The sequence below is a fragment of the Macrosteles quadrilineatus genome, unplaced genomic scaffold (assembly GCF_028750875.1).
Source record: "Macrosteles quadrilineatus isolate MER2022 unplaced genomic scaffold, UCM_ALF_1.0 Scaffold_188__1_contigs__length_204418, whole genome shotgun sequence".
NCBI classification, from domain to species: Eukaryota; Metazoa; Arthropoda; class Insecta; order Hemiptera; family Cicadellidae; genus Macrosteles; species Macrosteles quadrilineatus.
In genome coordinates this window covers 121,700-141,511 of record NW_026542781.1, presented here as the reverse complement: position 1 = coordinate 141,511, position 19,812 = coordinate 121,700, and the positions used below count along the sequence as shown (strand labels likewise).

The 19,812-nt window shown below is 36.3% G+C and overlaps 1 protein-coding gene across 2 annotated transcripts in view; it reads right to left on the bottom strand.

Moving 5' to 3' along the window:
• Positions 1–19,812, bottom strand: part of LOC128982205 (E3 ubiquitin-protein ligase KCMF1-like) — an 83,266-nt gene that overhangs the window by 36,125 nt on the left and 27,329 nt on the right. For both annotated transcript variants that reach the window (XM_054401268.1, XM_054401267.1), the window contains exons 3-4: positions 13,415–13,554; positions 13,216–13,332 (exon numbers count right to left, since the gene is read on the bottom strand). In XM_054401268.1, coding sequence (XP_054257243.1) covers positions 13,216–13,332; positions 13,415–13,554 — 257 coding nt within the window. The remainder of the gene's footprint in view (positions 1–13,215; positions 13,333–13,414; positions 13,555–19,812) is intronic.

Below are 19,812 nucleotides of genomic sequence, written 5' to 3'. Positions count from 1 at the left end.
GTAATAGGTTCGGATTCGGATAGTTCACTGTTATTTAATAAATTAATAGAAAGGTTAATAAATTAATGTCATTTTTATATATCGTAACATTAAACCAATATTATTGATCAGATCAAAATTACTTTACTGTATGGTGCATTAAATTTCTTTACCTGGAATTTGTTTTGATATGTTTTATGTTTTTAAGTCCCTAGACCACAAATGTTGCAATTACATCTTACATGTAGACATTTCTTCTTACATTAAATCAAGGTCTCAGTAAGTTTTTAAAATAAAATGCTAAGTAAAATAAATCTTAAGCCTTTGATAATAGGCTCAAGCCTATTGTAAAGTAGCTTAGTAGCCTACATAACTTACAATCTCTTTCCAATAAACTGCATTAAAAATACAAGTGGTTTAAAATAGGCCTAGGCCTAGCCTACTTGTTTTTGTTTTCACTGTAGGCTAAACAAAATGTAAATAAATGTCATAACAATGAAATTATTAATTGAGATAATTTGGGTACTGTAATGGAATAAATACTATAGACATAAATACATAGAATGACTAAGGGCCTAATTTATATTTTGTAGCTTTTCAAGGTTTATTTAAGTAATTTTAATATTTTTGGACAGTAAAAAACATATGAAAAGTAAGGGCTTGGTTAGGATAACAAGGGTGTGACTTACACCATTGGGCCTAGCTATTTAACTTAATCTGCAATCAGTTATCTATCTTTAGTACTCCGGACACATGAATTAATCACATTTGACAAATTAAGGTTCATCAAATATAACTTAAGACCTACACTGCTACCTTGAGCACAAGTTTGCAATAAAGTACATTTAGCTTTCAATGTCGTCAAGTTTTCTAAAACATTTCCATATTAAACTCTTCGTTTTCTTTGTTGATGTAGGTCTATACATTTTTATTTAAAACTAAACAAAACTAAAACTAAACTTCTTTCAATTCGGAAAATTCTCAGTCCCGGTTTGTTAGTTTGGTTATGTCAATTGTTGATGTTATATTTTGTTCTATATTTTCCAATAGTTCCAGTTCCAATCCTTTTCATAAATTTTATCAGAAGCTGAAGAAGAAGAAACTACGGAAATCAAATGAGTTACAGTTGTATGTAAACAGCAACAGTCAGACCACCACTATCGGAATCACGGTATTTCACAGTCGTATTACCAAACGGTTTCAATCCACTCACATTCCAAAGTCACACAATCAAATAAAAATCCAAATTATCGGGTCAACCTTGGTCAACCGGTCAAGAGAATCACGTTTTAACCAGGGTGTCCACCAGGCCAACCAGAAAAAAATCATGAGTAATTCATGAGTAAAAAAAAAATCCAGGTAGTTCAGTTCGTACTTTTCATACTAAAATTTCCAACGTGTTTTGCGCCAACTCTCGCAATGCTGTTTTAGCGCTAACACAGACCGCTATTTTAGTTATCGGAAAGAGCATTCTCAGTTAAAGAAACAAAATTTATGATTACTGTAATATTGCCTGACACAAGTACTCAATTTGTATATATTACTGATTAAATAATCCGAAAATTAAAAACTAATACTTAAATTATAATTCATTTTTATAGCCCCAGGATTGCGTAAATAATGGTTAAAAACGTACCTTGTCAGACAATCCTTGACAGTTTTGTAGTGTCGAAAATAAACTTGCTACATGTTTCGGTGGTTATTAAATTCCACCATCGTCAGGCACACAAAAGGATCCACTTCTTAAAGGTGTCGTCAGAGTTGTTACAATTTAACACAAACACAAAACACGAAACGATTAAATACAAGCTAACAGATAGGCCTATCAACTTATGCACGTACATTGCCGCGGGCAGGACTGGAAGTAGACTGAACCAGGTTATTAAGGACCGACGTGGACTCTGGATTGTCGTCTGCGTTATCAACAGCTGATATAGGACTATTGTAGTGACGTAGTGTTGAAAATATAATGGGATTCATAATTGAGTTTTTCATTCAAAATTTGTGTGCTGTCCCTGGTTTTTATGTCCATATATATTTCAAACTCCTCCAAGGTATTTAGTAATCCTTAAACCTGCAATTTATCAATAACTTCTTAAAAATAGTGATGTGTCGATACCAACAATTTTTTTATCTCTGTACAGATACCTGAAAAAATAAGATTCTTTACCAAAATTTTCTGTAATGATTACTACACCAACCCCTGTCTTTATGTACTTTCATATAGTATGTAAATTTTGAGTTATAGGTTGAGACGGGTGGCATCGTCCTGTAATCCAGCTACTAGGAGGTCACGAATTGTGGATATTTATAGGCATGCACTGTGGATGCGATACTCCCTGGTGTGGATTAACGTCCGCACGAGTGAGTACTACAGCTATCCGCAGTACTATTCTGATAATTAGACCAATTCGTATATACCAAGGAAAAATGTGGTTTGGATTCCACTATAAACTGTAGGTCCCTTAGTTGCCATTAGCTGTATGGGCTATTAATTAACAGCTGTGTCTAAGGAATGTCGTCCTTAGTCACTAACAAGACTACAAGATCGCGCCACTCATCCTACACTCATCTCCATTCATACTTGGCTTAAAATGCCTACTATGTATGGTCGCCATTTCATTGAACAGTATTAACAGTTTCTCAAGTGACCTACAGAAATAATTAAATGCAGAAATTACAAAAAGTGCACGGAGCCAATTTAAATTGTTAACCCTTCTAAACACAGTAAATAAATACAACCTTAAAATGTAAATGAAGATATTACAAAATATAAAAAATAAAACTTTCTAGAAGTGTGCCATTTTGAAATTTTTGGTCAAGTCAAACTCGAGTTTATATCGTGATCATTAACACTCTCATAGAGACACCATCATCGTTTTCTGCGTTAACTGAAAAATCCTGAATATCTCATTCAGAAACAGAAACATCACCAATGTCTTTTGTGGTCGTGACCAAATTCTGAATTTTTCAGCGGTAACGGAAACATCATAATCCTCTTCCGCGGTCACGGAAACGTCATCATCGTCTCCCGCGGTCACGGAAACGTTATCGTCTGCTCCCGCGGTCACGGAAACGTCATCGTCTGCTCCCGTGGTCACCGAAACGTCATCATCGTCACCCACAGTCACTAAAACGTCATCGTAGTCTCCCGCGGTTAAGGAAACGTCATCGTCTGCTCCCACAGTCACAGATACGTCGTCATGCGGGATCGCGATCGTGGCAAAATCACTAACAGATCGTACGGCCGTTTGGACATCATCGTCCTCTCCCGCGGTCACGGAAACGTCATCTTCATGCGTGATCGTGGCAAATTGAAAATTCCAGGTAAAATACGAAATTCACGCATAATTCCCGGTTTTTTTCCCGGTTCAAATAATTCATGCATAATTCCCGGTTTTCCCGGTCGGTGGACACCCTGTCAACCCACTTTAAGGTATCTAAAATTCCGCTTTATCCCGCATGACATTTTCCGATTTATCCGATTTGGTGTTACCTTTAAACCTTTTATGACATGGAAAAGACTATTTAAATGACAGTTACATCTTGCAATAACACTGTCGTAAACAATTATCCAACCAATAATAAGTTTTATATGGAAATGGAAAGCAGCAAATTCCGATTCCCGTTTCCCGCTTAAAGTCTAAAATTCCCATTTTCGGGATATAAATCCTGGGCATTGAAACACTGATTGAAACGGAACGAACATTATAGAAATTAGGGCCCACTGGCCCAGCCCAGATGTTGAGAATAATTGTAATGTTGAAGAAGAGAAGCAAAGGAAAACATTACTAGTGGATTCAAGTGCCTGGCATGGCAGTAGAACTTTAACAGTTGTAGCATTGTTGAATTATTGTCTTGCAGTGGAAGTTAAATAATGGCTGACTAGTAACGTATGTAATGGCGTAGTAGCGTAGCGCTCCTAGTAACAGGCAACTTACACGAATTGACTTTTCACTTAACCTCAGTTCGGTAGCTCCTTTCTGCTTTATCTCTGTTCGTTCAACATAAAGCGATTCCATTAAAGCGAATCGTTAAGTAAAAGCAAATGAATGTAGAGCCCATAAACAACTGAATGAGATTTCGGCATTGCATCAAACGGTTTTGTCTTCGAGCTCACGGATAATTTAGGCTAGCCAGACATAAAACTCAAGAAATAAAATAATAAGCGCGAGATTAAAATTTAGTGTTTGGCATTACTGTAGGCCTACTTTGATTGATAATATTTATCAGAACTGAACTCTTTCCACTGTGAACTCTTTCTAATGTGTCTATAGTGAATTAAACTAACCTTGTTCCCCAATTGATCGTAATGCGGTACTGTAGGATTCCATGCATCTCCAATCATTGAAATTGGTTAAAAATGAATACAAATTGATATTGAGTCCACCATTCTACAACAGGCGAATTATTGATGAAAATAAAATTTTACAGCTACAGTAAAACATCTCTTTCTTAAATAACAGAACCGCAGATATTAAATGATCAGAAATAATCCAAACAGAATTTAAAGAGCACAACTATTTCGTGCCGTAATGAACAAGAACGGTTCCCTGCTTCTATTTAGTTATAGAGGGGAAGATACCATAAAATCCGGGAGTGTACGATATTTTCGTGTCCGCAAGAACTGGAGCGTTTCCTTGCTTCCACTCTTTACAGTTTGGCCAAAACTTCTGTGCGCGCGGACAGGTCGCTACTAGCCGAACTAAAACATACGGGCACTGGTTATTGGCAGTGCTGGGGGTAGGGGTGCGTGAGTAGTAAGACACAAATGTTTTCACGAAAGTACCCCCGCCAACCCCCTCGCCTATACCCATCCAGATCTGGTCGCGCGCACAGAAACTTTGGCCGACCTGTACTTCGATGTTATGTGTGTCGACCATCGATATATCGCTATTGTCGACTTCATGCTGAGTTGTTCCATTGACTATCAATCTCTACAGATTGCACTACGATTTTTTCTCGCTCACAAACACTATTGCTCACTACGAGGCGGGGCAGGCGGGAACAACCGAATGAAAACAACCGACCGCACGTCACACGCCAAAGTATAGACCGGTCAGCTGGTTAGCTGGAAACTGGAGTTTGGTGGCAGATGTACATATTGAATAGGGATGAGCATCGATAGGTCAACCATCGATGTTCACCTTTGTACAGTAAAACGCCGATTATCCGAACGCCGATTAACCCAATCACCAATTATCCGAATCGGCTCCAAGCATAATATTAAATACCCCCGCCGCAGCAAACCTGCAGACTAAGCGAATTTCCATTTGCCTGATTGGATTTACACTAAAATGTCTCCTTAAAAATATCACATTCCTTATTTAAATAGAATCAGTTTATCACATACTTAGGTTAGCTGCAACAGGGAGGGTAAAAGTGTTTTTTAAGTAAAATGTTAATAGTTAGTAAGAAATAAAAACATTTTCCAAATTTGGGAAAAATATGATAATAAACAAGCAAACTACAACAATTTACTTATTCTCCATAAGAATAACATGGGAATTTTAAATTTACAATTTTTTGGAATTTTCTCCGTAACCATTAGGTGCATTATAACGCTTCAATATACTAATTTTTTTGTTTTTTTAAGCTCTATAAAATAGTTTGGAAAGAAATTGTAAAATTTTATGTATTTTGAGTCAAAAATGGGGAAAACCCATTTTTACCCCATAAAACCCCCCATAAACCCCCGTTCCCATGGTCCGATCATGCTGGTTCGCGAACTCGTTCGAATAAACGTAGGTTTACACCGAATTTCATCAAAATCAGATAATTTTTGCTCGAGTTATCGCGCTAACGGACACATATATAAATATATATATATATTTATATATATACTAGCTGTGTGCCCGTTCTACGCACGGGGATCTTATAGTAGTCAGTTGAAACCTTCTTATATAAGGATTAAGAACAGCAGTTAGTTTGCATATTTGCAGATATGCTGGCAAAACTATTATATATAAACCTTCGCAAATACAGTATCTGACAGTTCAAGCCAAAATAAATGCTTCGCAATTAAATGTCACCTGGATCGTTATGGTCCATATGTCCAATGATTAAACTAAAAAATGTTTTATAGATCCATGAAGCGTAGCCCTAAAGTAGGCCTATAATTGAAAGTTACTTTCCACATCGGTTAACTTAAACGTATTTAAAGTACTACCTCAACCTCACCATTTAACACTTTATTCCGGTTGACATTTTCAGTATCAAAGGTGCTCTTGTCCATTCCGTGAAACACTGCGAAATAAGGACATTAATGCGTTACCAACAGACATACACACAACAATCCAAAAAAGGCCACGAACTATTGATACATCTATATATATAATACGCTAAGATTTTTGTAAACAGAACTCCTCCCACATTTTTGGACCGATTTTGATGATTAAAGTGTCAAAAAAATGGCCCTGATCTGTAGTTTTGCTAAGTGTTTTTGGTTTTTTGAAATCTTAATTAGTTTGGGCAGGATCTTCCATCAAAGTTAGGTTTTCTCCCATAAGATTAACATGGGGAAATCTAAATATTTAATTGGAAACTTTGTCTCCACTAATTTGAGAGAACGGCTGGACGTAGAAACTTGGTAGAGGTCTCCAAAGAAAGGCCTTGGTCTGTATATGAGTTCTCAAAAGAAACACGAAGTAAATTCCCTTAGAGCTCTGCCCCAGAAGCTTTTAAAGATGCCTTGACAAATTTGTTTACATTTTGGCCATGGTTTAATGAAACAGCTGTTGATTTTTCAATTGTGTTTTAAACAACACACATTTATTGGGAGTTACTAAATTGTCCAAAAGAAGTATTTGCAATGCCATTTTCTGATTTTAAAATTTATTTTCTTCTGTATCAATATAACATATTCTGTAATATTCTGTATTTGCAATATAACATTCCATTACGAAATCAGTGGAAATTCCTTTTATCACAGAACTCTTACAATAATTTCTTATTGAACTATCTTATATCTGCTGTACGGGTTGTTGCCTGCCTTTTCCCCCACTTTTGCTTATATTTTATCATATTATTATACAGATCGTCATAGGTTCACGAGATTATTGTTAGACATGTTTTCAATCATTGGAAAAATTATACAAGTGCAGAAGGGCACGTTGCCCCCAGTGTCCCTATTTTGCTAAATTAATAGTAGTTTACAGCAACTGGATAAAACAATTTACAATATTTATGTAGAAATATGTGCATGATTTAGAAAGTCATTAAGCTGTAAAACTGCAATTTACTACAGACTTTTCAGAGAGGTTACTTCGATGTTGTTAATTCAACTTAGTGAAAACATAATATGGATAAGTATACAAATAAGAATTTGAACTCTTAGAGAGCCTTTGAATGTTATTAGAATAACAAAATGGGTTGTGCATGTTTACTAACGCTACTCAGCAACAAAAACCATTTAATTTATCTCTAAAAATATATTCTTAAAGTGCACTGAGCAGCAGCTTGAAAATACTATGTAACTTACCCATATAGTTACAAAATGCTCAAACTCACATTGTGACATTCATAATTCAGCTTATATTTCTCCAGCAGATTATTATCTGCAGAAGAAGTTTATTGTGCTCTTATCGTGTGCAATAACTAACATCCAAACACAGAAACCTGGCCTAAAATGTTACATATCTTGACAGATTATTTGAAGTGATCTATATTACAGACCGTGGCTCACTGGGTTGTTAACATGATTTAAAATAACACGGCATTTTGGCTGTAAAAAAGGCACAAAGAGTAAATACTATTTAAGCAGCTACTGTCATGACAGAAAGGTCATATTCCTTTTAAACTTGATCACATCATCCTTTATAAGATACTTTGTTTAACAATGCATGTATACGTCAATATTGACGTAACAGTCAATTTACAGTATTTATTGCTTTTTGGAAATGCGGCATTGTTATGTAATTTGAATTATTTGTTGCCAATGAAGCCGCACAACCATAAAAACGAGGAGGTCCCTAACAGTTTAAGAGTAAAAGCCAACGAACTTCACTTCAAGTATATTCCACTAGATCCGCTAGATCCTAACTTTCCGTAGATGAATAATTAGCTTAAGCCTTGACAGTGACCGTCGATTTCGACGGGTTTCACCTAGTAAACAATATAAAGGCGTAAACAATTCATGATGGTTTGCCCAACAAATGTTTTACTCAAATAGGTTATAATTTTCTTAGCATACCGGGTAAGCTAAGATTTGGAATCCAGACAGAAAAAGCAAAACTTATACAGAGTTAAGACATCACTTAAATTGAATACGGACGGCTCTAATAAATAAGGTGCAACACCAATGATAACTAATTTGTAAACTACAGTGATGTGTTGGTACCTACGTAAAAATGATTCTAGCAGCTACCAACGGTTCTAAGGAAAAGAACCAGTACCTACGTAAGAACCTACCTAAGAACTATAGTACATCCGACCAATTAAATACATTAATATCTAGTCCCGAGGTTATTGATCACTTGCTTTTGGATTTTCTCGTAAAAAGTTATAGCATAAACTTATCGGTGTCAGTTTGAAAAAAAACAACCTTACCCAAACAACTTTTTGTTATTTAATAGATTACGCATTCTCTAAACAATGATTAGTATATCTATTAACATTATAAGGAAATGTGCCGAAAATCACACAATGTTGGGGTTTTGGTCATTTGTAATTATATTTCTTAAGTAGGTAGGCCATGTATTCTATGGAAAAGTACCGGTATCAAGGATCGTCGTCAAAAAGGTTGTTATGAATAAATATGTAGGCTTACGTACCCAAGATATGAGCTATGGGCCTATTGGCTGTATGGTCCAGCGATTGCATCACACGGTGAGTAGAAACAGAAAGTGACACATTGGATAAGCGAGTTTAGCACTTCCTCTGTTAAACCTCTGTTACAATCACCCAATGCAGTTGTGATTTTTTTACCTTACACTTTACACAACCGCCATTGAAGCGCCGTCAATGAGTGGAAACCTTTTTTGTAAGCTATTGGCGACGATCATTTCAGTGTCCCAGCCCTATACAACACCATAGATAAAACATACTCCCTTACAACACTGATTCAAGGTCTTCTTTCTGGTTGTCAAAACTCAAGAAACATTTTATACTCAAAGAATTTCTGGTTCCGATTTGGACGATGTCTAGTTATTTAGTTTCATTTACGGTTACACTATTAGACTATATTATTGCATTTGCGATTAATTAAATCCGTTATGTAAGAAAAACGTTTTTAATCTCACTTGGTTGGGATTTGCTTTCAAAACGTGATTCGAAATGGTTGCGGTATTTGTAAACAACATATTTGTAAACATATCATTGACAGCTAGAAAAAATAATCTTGATCCGAACAGCTGTTCGTTATTTCATAGACAATTATGTGATAAAAATTGAACGAAAATTTGACAAAAATCGCACAAAACTGCATTTTTGAACGTCCGTAATTTTATTTACAAAGTAGTGAGGCTATATTTAAATCACTAAAGACACTCTCGCCAATCCAGTGGATACATTAAAATGACTTGGATCTTGATAGGTACTCTGGTTTTCACGGAGAAGATTGCGTAAAATGCCATCTTGAGTGTTACAGACAAAGGGAAAGACAGACAGACAGACAGACAGACAGAAATAGAGATAAGACTCGTTTCTGCTTCTTTAATGTATAAAACGTAAAAATAACCTAAAAGTATATAATTCGGAGCAAAGTACAGACAAAACTCTAATTTTATTTATATAGATATGAATTGAACGGATGGTGTTTTTGGCCTCTAGGGACCTCAAAAAAAAACAAAAATCGGTCCCGGGTCCAGGTCTTACCATGTGTACTACGGTAATAGTTTATTCCCTATATGGGAAATTCGCTAAAATTAAAACTAAGGGCAAAAATTCGACCAACTGCCGTGTAGACACAATGACAACGCCACCCCGCGCGGCGGTGTAGTGAATTGACATCGAGACAGCGTTTTAGATGCGCAGAATGTACTGTGCATTCACCTGTAGCCACCCCCCTACCCAATGACACGTGAACTATCGAATCTAGGCGGGTTCTAGGCTAGGCCAGTTCTCTTCCCTGTCCTATTGTGCGGATCGCTGATTTTTGTGAGATTGTCAAACTTGTAATCTTCATTACCGTACTGTATTTAATAGTTACGTGTGTTAAATAACTTAGTAAAATGAGTGCAAAACGAAAACGTGTGGTCCTATCACTAAAGGACAAATTGGAAATAATAAACCAACTAAAAAAGGAGTGGCGGGAAAGGTATTGGCGGAGAGATTTGGTGTCGAGGCGGCTACGTTTACTGACATAAAAAATAACATCTGACATAAGATTTTTAAGTTTTGTGACTATGTTGGAAAGTGATGATGGATGCTCGTCACGAAAAGTTATGAAAAAGGCCAATGATGAACAGCTGGAAAATGCTGTCTTTTCTTGGTTTTTGTAACAAAGATCTATTGGACAACCGATTTCAGGACCTATTTTATGTGAGAAAGCACAAATGTTCAGTGAAAAAAATGGGTGTAGCTGATTTTAAGGCAAGCACAGGGATACGCAATTTCAAGAATTGGCACGGAATTCGGGAATTGGATATTGCCGGTGTAAAACTTTCTGCTGATAGTGAAACTACTAATAAATTTGTGGAAACATTTAAAAAAGAAACAGAAATGTACGACCCTGATCTTGTGTATAATGCTGACGAGACTGGTTTGAATTGGAAAGCGTTGCCAAGAAAAACCATAGCATCTAAAAGAGAACAAAGTGCTCCTGGACACAAAGTCAGTAAAGATCGTGTCACTAATAACTCTACCGGTCTCTAAGGTCTGCGCTAACTCTACCGGTACCCATCGCCTTCCTTTATTATTGATCAGAAAAGAAGCCGCAGGCTTTTAAAAACGTAGCCAACTTACCAGTGACCTAAACTAATCAGAAGAATGCTTGGATTGAGAGCACTATTTTTTTTTTGGAGTGGTACGATAAAACTTTTAATTTTCAAGTGAAAAAATTTAAACAGGAAACAGGAAAAAAGGGAAAGGTTTTACTTATCATGGACAATGCGCCGACACATCCTTCACTGGAGCTTCTCGTGAGAGAAAAGGGGAGATTTAAATGTCTCTTTTTACCTCCTTATGTGACAAGTCTGCTCCAGCCCATGGATCAGGGTGTAATTGAGTGCACAAAACGTCTTTACAGACAGCAGATGCTTCGTAAATTGCTCCTAGCTGAAGAGAATGACGAAGAACAAGTTTTGGATTCTTACAAAAAAATCAACTTGAAAGACTGTTACTACATGATTGCAGACTCCTGGAACATGGTTAAAAGTGTTTCACTTAAACAGGCTTGGAACAAAATAAATGGTACGTCGACAAAAGAGCAACTCGAGTTAGAAAAGCAAGCTAAAAAACGAGAACTAACTGCTGGCGTTGATGAAGACAGACCGGGATTGCCGTCAGTTGGGGAGTTAGTAAACATGGCTAAGGAAATTGCGGGTTGTTCGGAGTGTGATGTCGATGATATGGAAGAGTGGTTGGAATGTGATAAGAATGATCAAGGATACCAGATAATGACTGATGATGAAATCGCAGTGAGTGTCATGGATGAACACGAAAAAGAAGATGAAAACAATGAGACCACAGGAGATGAAGAGGCAGGAGACGAAAGTGTACCATCACATAGTGAGGCGTTTATGTGCTTTGACAACGCCCTCAAATAGATGGAGCGGCAACCAGAGTGCGACGGTGTACAGCTTCTTGCCGTCTGGCACCTGCGTGATTTAGCTGCGCGGAAACGAGCTACAAGGTCACGGCAACTTACGCTAATTGAGATGTACAAGTAAGCATTGTTAAAGAACTTTAAAAAAAATTTTATAGTTTACTTTAGTTTTATTTTTATAAATATCAGTATTTGTTCCTCTACTGTACTTCAATTCAATTTAACAGCTCTATTATGTCTAGTTATCCACTCAATAAAGTTCATTCTTTGTGTAACACTTTGTTTTTCTTTATTACCATTCTGTATCTGATTATCCGAATTCTTGATAATCCGAATCGACCCCGGTCCCAATTAATTAAGATAATCGGCGTTTTGCTGTATATCGATTGTCATTGCTGTATTTGTTTCTTGATTCGGTTATTTTCCACGGCAACGATATGATATGAATGTTTTAGTTTTGTGTCATAGACGATGACTTATCGACCGCTGTAACGTCGCTGGGAAAGAGTAGTGTTGAAATTATTACGTCGTGGGAAACTAATGATGATTTAAGTAACCTGTAACCTTATGAATATTTAAACCTCAGTCTCAAACGTCATTATATACAGTCTATCTGGAAATGTCAGATATTTAACGGATAGTGTCAGATATCAAATTTGGGCTCGGTTCGGTTACGGATATCCGCACACCTCTAATTTGTATGTTTTGTGAAGAAATATTTAAAAAAAGTCAATCGAAGGTTAACAAAAGGAATAAGTAGACTACACTTGTTCCCATAAATGATATTTGTACAATGAACAGTTTTCCGGTTTTCAGTTCTGCTGGACATCCCCATAGTCTTTTATTAGCAGAATATGTTGTACTACTCATTTCTTTAAGGATGGATAAAGCTAAGTTTATTGAAACAACGTGACACCATGTCCATGGTGGATTGGTTAGTATTTATTATGTGTTTTAAATGTTTTTATAACCCTTTACGGACAAATGGCGAGTATAGGTCGCCGGGTGCCATTTTCCCCACTGCTCGAATGGCGACCAATACTGGCCCAAAAATGAAAAAAATATTAAACCTCAAAGGGTTAACACATAAACATATACTAGGTTTTTCAAATTTAAAGCATCAATAATAATCATGCTTAAAAAACTGAAATATTTTTTACCCATTTTAGGCTTTTATTCTAAGTATGTTTTCTCTCATTTATGAGCTTAAACCCTGCAAAATATTTTTCAACAACTTGAGATTTTTTTACAAGTTGAAAAATTGGATTTTCAAAAGACTGACCTTTCCAAAATATTTCAAGAAGTATATTTCAATATACTTCTCAACAATATTTCTCAACAATTTCAGATTTTTTAGCAGGTTGAAAATTTGGATTTTCAAAAGACTGACCTTACAGAAAAATATTTTGAGAAGTAGATAAAATTGTAAAAATTTTGTTTGTACCAAATCATTGTCATTTTCTAATTCTTAAAGAGACTACATTTACTATTTCTTTTGACTAAATGTAAATTAGATGTGTTGTAAAGGATATCAGGAAGGATATGAGATCCCTCGGACCACTGCGATGTTCCAATGTAAGATGTCCAGCAAAATCATCAGTCACTAAGTTGGGTTCACCCCCAGGCAAGGCAGCACACACGGGGCATACCTGTGAAAAACAATTCTGTAAACATGCTGTCAAACGATTGAGGCCAGTAACACTTTACAGGGTAAGACGCAAAGTTATTTACCACTTCAAACGAAGTCTCAGAGTGATCGGAAGTGACATGCTCTTGCAAAGCTGTTTCTGTAAATCCCATTTTGCCACAGTACGGACAAGTGAACGACTGAGGCTGCTCAACTGTCAGGGCCTCTCCGCCGTAGTACAAATCTGAAAAAATCAATTCAATAGTTGTTGTTAGAGGTTGTCAGTTTATTAAATACAGCTAGGGTAATAATTTGAATCAGCTGTTAAATATTTTATAAACTTTAGTCTTTGCTGTTGTTGTTTCATTGCTAAGATTCAGTTATGATTTAAATGCTCATTGTTGTATTGTTGTGAGTTCAAAATTGGAAATAAAAAAGTGTGTTGAAAGTAATAGCTCTCTGATTTAACAGTTTTTAAAGCATTTACTATTTTATGGTATTTAAATCTAAAAGTTGATGTGATTCCAACATTATTGGCAACCGTGACAGGACTAAAACAGTGCTAAAATGGATATATCAAAACTCAAAAGTAAATCGAAGTAGAGGAGTCATCAGAAGAACATCCACTAAAACAAGGACTGAACTTGAAGGTTTGATTAGTAGTGAAGATCAGGATTGAACTAAGATTGAAGCTTTAATGGATGTTTTAGCTAGGTACTCAATATGAATCCATAGCGAAACATGACTCAGAAGTGTTTGAACCCATGTTGTCAACTGACTGAAGTAAACGACAATGACATGGGCAAGGAGATGGACAGCCAAAAGGACTAAGCATTAGCTTTTCACGTAGCTAAGAAATCTGTAGAGAAACTACGAGGGCTATCCAGAAAGTATATTACGTTTTTGTCTATATCCGCAAGGGGTGGGGCTTGCGCGGCCATCTTGATGTCAGTTCATTATGCAGCTCAGTCGGCATCTAGCTGTGCTAGTGAGAGGTTTCTGCTGTACTTCGTTGAGCTACTGTGACAGTTTAAAATGTCTGTGTTAATTGAAAATGCCGCAAACTGTGGAGTGCGTGCAGTTATAAGGATTTTAACTGCAAAAAACTGTAAACCGATAGAAATCTATCAGCAACTATGTGAAGTTTATGGGGAAAACATGATTACTGAAGGTGGAATGCGTAGGCGGGTCATAAAATTTGAAAATGGCCGAACTAACGTTCACGACGAAGAGTGAAGTGGAAGACCCAGCATTGTGACTGCTGAACTTGTCGAAAAAGTCAATGCCGAAGTCCGTAAAATTTGAAAATTCACAATCACGGAACTCTCTATGGGTTTTCCACAAATTTCACGAAGTTTGTTGCACGAGATCATAACCGAAAAACTTGGTTACCACAAGTTTTGTGCAAGATGGGTACCGAAAATCTTGAAAGAGTCAAAAAACTCAGCAAATGGCTGCAGCACTAACGTTTCTGGACGCTTACGATAAAGATGGTGACTCACTACTCGATCGCATCGTTACTGGTGACGAAACATGGGTTAAACATGTGAACTGCAAGACGAAATTGCTGTCAATGCAGTGGGGGCACACAGATTCCCCCCAACCCAAGAAATGCATGCAAACGATGTCGGAAGGTAATGGCGACTGGTTTTTGGGATAGGGAAGGTGTAATTTTTGTAGACTTCCTGGAAAGAGGAACTACAATAAACTCTTAAAGATATTGCCAAACTCTGCAAAACCTTAAAAGAGCGATACAAAACAATCGCAGGGGAAAGTTAAGCTCAAAGATCCTGTTGATTCACAACAACGCCTGGCCCCATACGGCTAATGTCACTCGTGAAGTTCTTGAATCTTTTAGGTGGGAGTTGTTTCCTCATCAGCCGCACAGTCCTGACCTGGCACCGAGTGACTTTCACTTATTTCCAGCAATGAAGAAGTGGCTGGCTATGCAGCGTTTTGATGACGACCCACAGCTACAGGAAGAGGTAACCAAGTGGTTGAAGACGCAGGCGGCCGAATTCTACGACGAAGGAATTTCTAAGCTCGTTCGTCGCTATGACAAGTGCCTTAATTTTAATGGTGATTATGTTGAAAAGTAGAATTTAAGTGTGTCTTTCATTTGTATACAATAAAATATTTTTCCAAGACTTTGTTTATGTTTAATTCCAAAACATAATCAACTTTCTGGATAGCCCTCATACAACAGATAGGCCTAGAGGGTAAACGATGTTAGAGGGTAAACGATCCAATCCGATGGTAAAAGGAGTCCTGGATCTTAAATCTATATGCAGAATGATGATTCTTCTAAGTGAGATTTATAAACTCCCCATTGCAAATTGCAGAGTTGTATGTTCTTATATTATTCAAATAGTTTTTTGAACGTTTTTTTGTTTCTTTTGATACATACTTTATTTATAGTCTATGTAGCCCCATTGATAAGATTTTCTATGAACTCAGAATGCTGATAAGGAGCTAATTTTACCTTCCCCTTGTGACAACACAAGGAGAATATATTCATAGATTTGCAGTAGTGAGAAATCCAATTTAACGACCCCAATTCAAAAGAGTCTGCGTTTTATTTTTAGGAACTTCCAGAGCATATTTAACACCATCACAGCTATTTACTTTTTAATTCCATGGTTCTCCACATTTTTTTTTCTGGTTGTCTCTTTACACACATTTAATGACTTACTTTTTCTTTTTCTTTTTGTACTTTTCATAATCTGGGGATTATGATAAAGTTGTATAACGCTGTAATGACCCGATTCAACTTTGCCTTTAAACATCAAGTCACACACTTTTTCGCCAGGACCGAAATTGTAAGTGACAGTTTCTCAAGCAATTTCCTAGTGTACTCGAAAAAATAGTTAGGAGGGCATAGTTCACTGATAAACTGTAGTTTCATTTGCATCTAATTTCATTTACAACACTACAATAGAAATAATGGAAAGGGAGAGGGAGAAGAATGATACCCACAAACAACCTGTTACTGATAAGACGCACCGACCATAGTGCCCGGCAGTCTAGACGTAAACTCCCGCCGGTCACATCGTTAAAGCTAGGCCTAGGCATGCGTGTTACGTTTTTTAAATGTTTTTTATGTTTTGTAAATATTGTGATCTTTGACGACCTTCAGAAGAAGTGACAATGTCCTTGGGAAAACCTGAAGAAGGCTCCTTTGTGAGCCGAAACTAGTTGTTTCACAACCGATTGGATTATCAACATTACAGGTATTTAAACCACTTAAACTGTAGTTCCACGTATCCAGAGTACTCGCTATCTCGAGAAGGTAAAGTTTGGTACTGTTGAACGTTAAACACTGATCTTGAGTAAGATTAATCACCTACGATAAAATGTTTTTATGTATCCCACTCATTAGCAATTATTTCTACAACTTGCAAGCGGATTTCCCATGATTGTTGTGGTGGAATAAATGATTTTGATTGGAACAAACAGTTTCCGTCACCTACTATCGGTATTATTTAACGTTCCATACTCTAACTTAAACTCAATTACCACTTTCCTTTGGATAATTTCGCATGAAAAGTAACACATTTTTCAAAAATACAAAATTTACATTGTAGTTTGACATATCCAGCGTACTCGCCATCTCTAGAAAGTAGGGATGGTCAAGTCTCGAAATTTCGGAAAATTTTCGGGAAATTTTCAATCTTGTTACACGATACGAGATTACTTTTTGGCCGAGATTTTTATCGAGACGAGAAAAAAAAAAAAAAAAAAAAAAAAAAAAAAAAAATTAAAAACGCCTGCAGAAAGTCAATGCAATACCCGCAATACAGGAGCGTGTTGTAGTTGCGTTTCTTTTCGAAGGCGTTCTTATTTAATTAATTCTTTTAATGTAAATATTACTTTAATTCTTTTAATGTAAATATTACTTTCATTATTTTAATAATATTACTTTAATAACATTTGAGAAGTTTTGTTAAGTGTAAGCAGTGTGAGGAATGTTTTATTACTAAAAAAAAAGTGAAAACAAGTAACTATTTTATAAAAATTAATATTGCTTTTATTTTATGAATTATTTTATTTTAGGATAAGTTGAACTCTATCCTAACTGATATCACCTACTGTTTCCTAATCGTAGGCATTTTTAATAAGTTAGGCGTGATTAATAAAAAAATGTTATGCTGATGTTATTTAATGAAAGATTGTAAATATTCTTGCCTATTATCATTATTTTAGTATTTAAACAGTCATCTAACAATGTTACAAAATCAGGTAAAAATTTTTTGAACGTGCATTTCCCGTTGTGTATGAGAAGAGAAATCTCGTCTCGATCTCGTCTCGACATTTTATGAGAAATAAAAAATCTCGTATCGTCTCGTCTCGAACTAAAAATCCAATCTCGTCCATCCCCACTAGAAAGTAAAGTTTGGTACTGCTTAACGCCAAACACTGACCTTGAGTAAGATTAATCATCTATGATAAAATGTTTGTATGTTTCCCACACATTAGAAGTTTTCTGTACAACCTGCAAGCGGATTTCCCTATGATTGTTCTGGTGGCCGTAGAGAATAAATTAAATTATAATATAATTTTACAATTACCTCGTCACAGCTCCGTAGTTTCCGTATATATTACGGCCGTTTCGGCATCAAAATGCCATCCTCAGGTACATACATCCACCGGATTTGGCGTCGTCAAACTTGATACACACACGTAACACAATAACAAACATTTAAAACATAAAAAAACGAAAGACAGGCCTGTTGCGCACATGATGAGTACGTGTACGGAAGCTGACTGGACAACTGCTAGTTCGTTCCAGCCGTTGCGGTATTATCTCTTGGACTTTGATCCCTTGGCTTGCTTCGTTTGATGATGTTATTGAAAATAGAGTAATCTTTAAATTGTAGTTGGTCATTTAGTATGGATTCATTGTTGTATTTTATTTTATGGGCTTTATAAATCTCATATTCCTCAAGGGTGTCTAGTCTATTTCCATTAATACAGGCATGCAGAATTTCTAAGCCATTGTCCAAATCAAGTAAGTCGTGATTATTGTCAACCAGGTGTTGTGCGAAAGTCGATTTTTGTTTGTCAGTTTTTCCGTTAGGGCGATGTTCTTTGTATCTGTGGTGATGTGAACATTATCACCTGATAATATTTATTATTTGATTTGTTTGTAAATATTGTATTTGTTCTTAACTAAAACATGGTTGTAATTTTGAATGAATAAAAGCCATACTTTTGGTTTACTAAGTCTTTCTTACAACAATTTTATTCATTCATTGATAAACTCAGTTAGTGCTACATTACAATGGAGAAATTCCTTAGACCAGACAAATTGCAAATTGACCCGGAATCTCCAACTGCCTCAGAGGAATGGACGCACTGGTTACAAACATTCGAAGACTTTCTAACCATGACAGAATTCGTTGAAGACAAGGACAAACTGAAACTACTAACTAATCGATTATCTTTTACTACTTATAAATTTATCAAGGAATCTGAAACTTACCAAGACGCTTTGAGAGTTCTTAACTCTATTTACATCAAACAAAAGAATGAAATATTCTCAAGATATTTAGTAATGACTAGAAAACAGCAACAAGATGAGACTATTGACAAATATGTGTCGGAACTGAAACTTTTGAGCCAAGATTGCGTTTTTGAAGCTGTTAATGCGATTCAATACAGGGATCACTACATTCGTGATGCTTTTATCAATGGCTTAGCCTCGTCATACATACGACAGAGACTATTTGAAAATAAAACTTTAGACCTAGCTGAAGCAGTGGAACAGTCTAGAGCTCTTGAAATGGCTCAAGCTCAAGTCGAGAGCTATCCAAAATCTATGTACGGAATGCAAACTTGTGCAACGAATGAATTGGCAAAGCAAGCTTGTCAGTACGAATTCCCACTACAACAAAAGGAAGAAGCGACTGTTTCCGCTATTAAAGATGTTGATGGCAAGTGTTATTTTTGTGGGCATGATAGACACTCTAGAGATCGCTGTCCAGCCAGAGAAGCAACTTGTGGGAAATGTAACAAGACAGGGCATTATGCGAGAGTCTGTAAAAGTAATCCAACTCAACATTTTAAAGTAAAACAGAAGACGTCTAGTACATCAGCTGCACTAATAGCAACTACACATAATACATCTGTATTGAAGGACTCTACAGTTGAAGCTAAAGTGAATGGCCTGAAAGCAAATTGCTTAATAGACACCGGGAGTACATCAAGCTTTGTAAACTTGAAGTTTGTTCAGTTAAACAAAATTAAAATGTATAATGAAAGTGGACAAGTATCACTAGCTGCTTCTAATATGAAATCAAACGTCCACGGATTTGTTAAAATCAACCTAAATCTGTTGAATCTATGCAGTTGAAGGTGGTATGTAGCTACTGTACTCAAAGCCAGTGTGTGTGAATCGGCCACCAAGTTGTAAACTAGTTGTTCTGAATCATATTCAGTTTTAATTGAGTACTCGATTCCCGTACGTAGGACGGGCCAACAGCTTGTAATTTTTAAATACAAT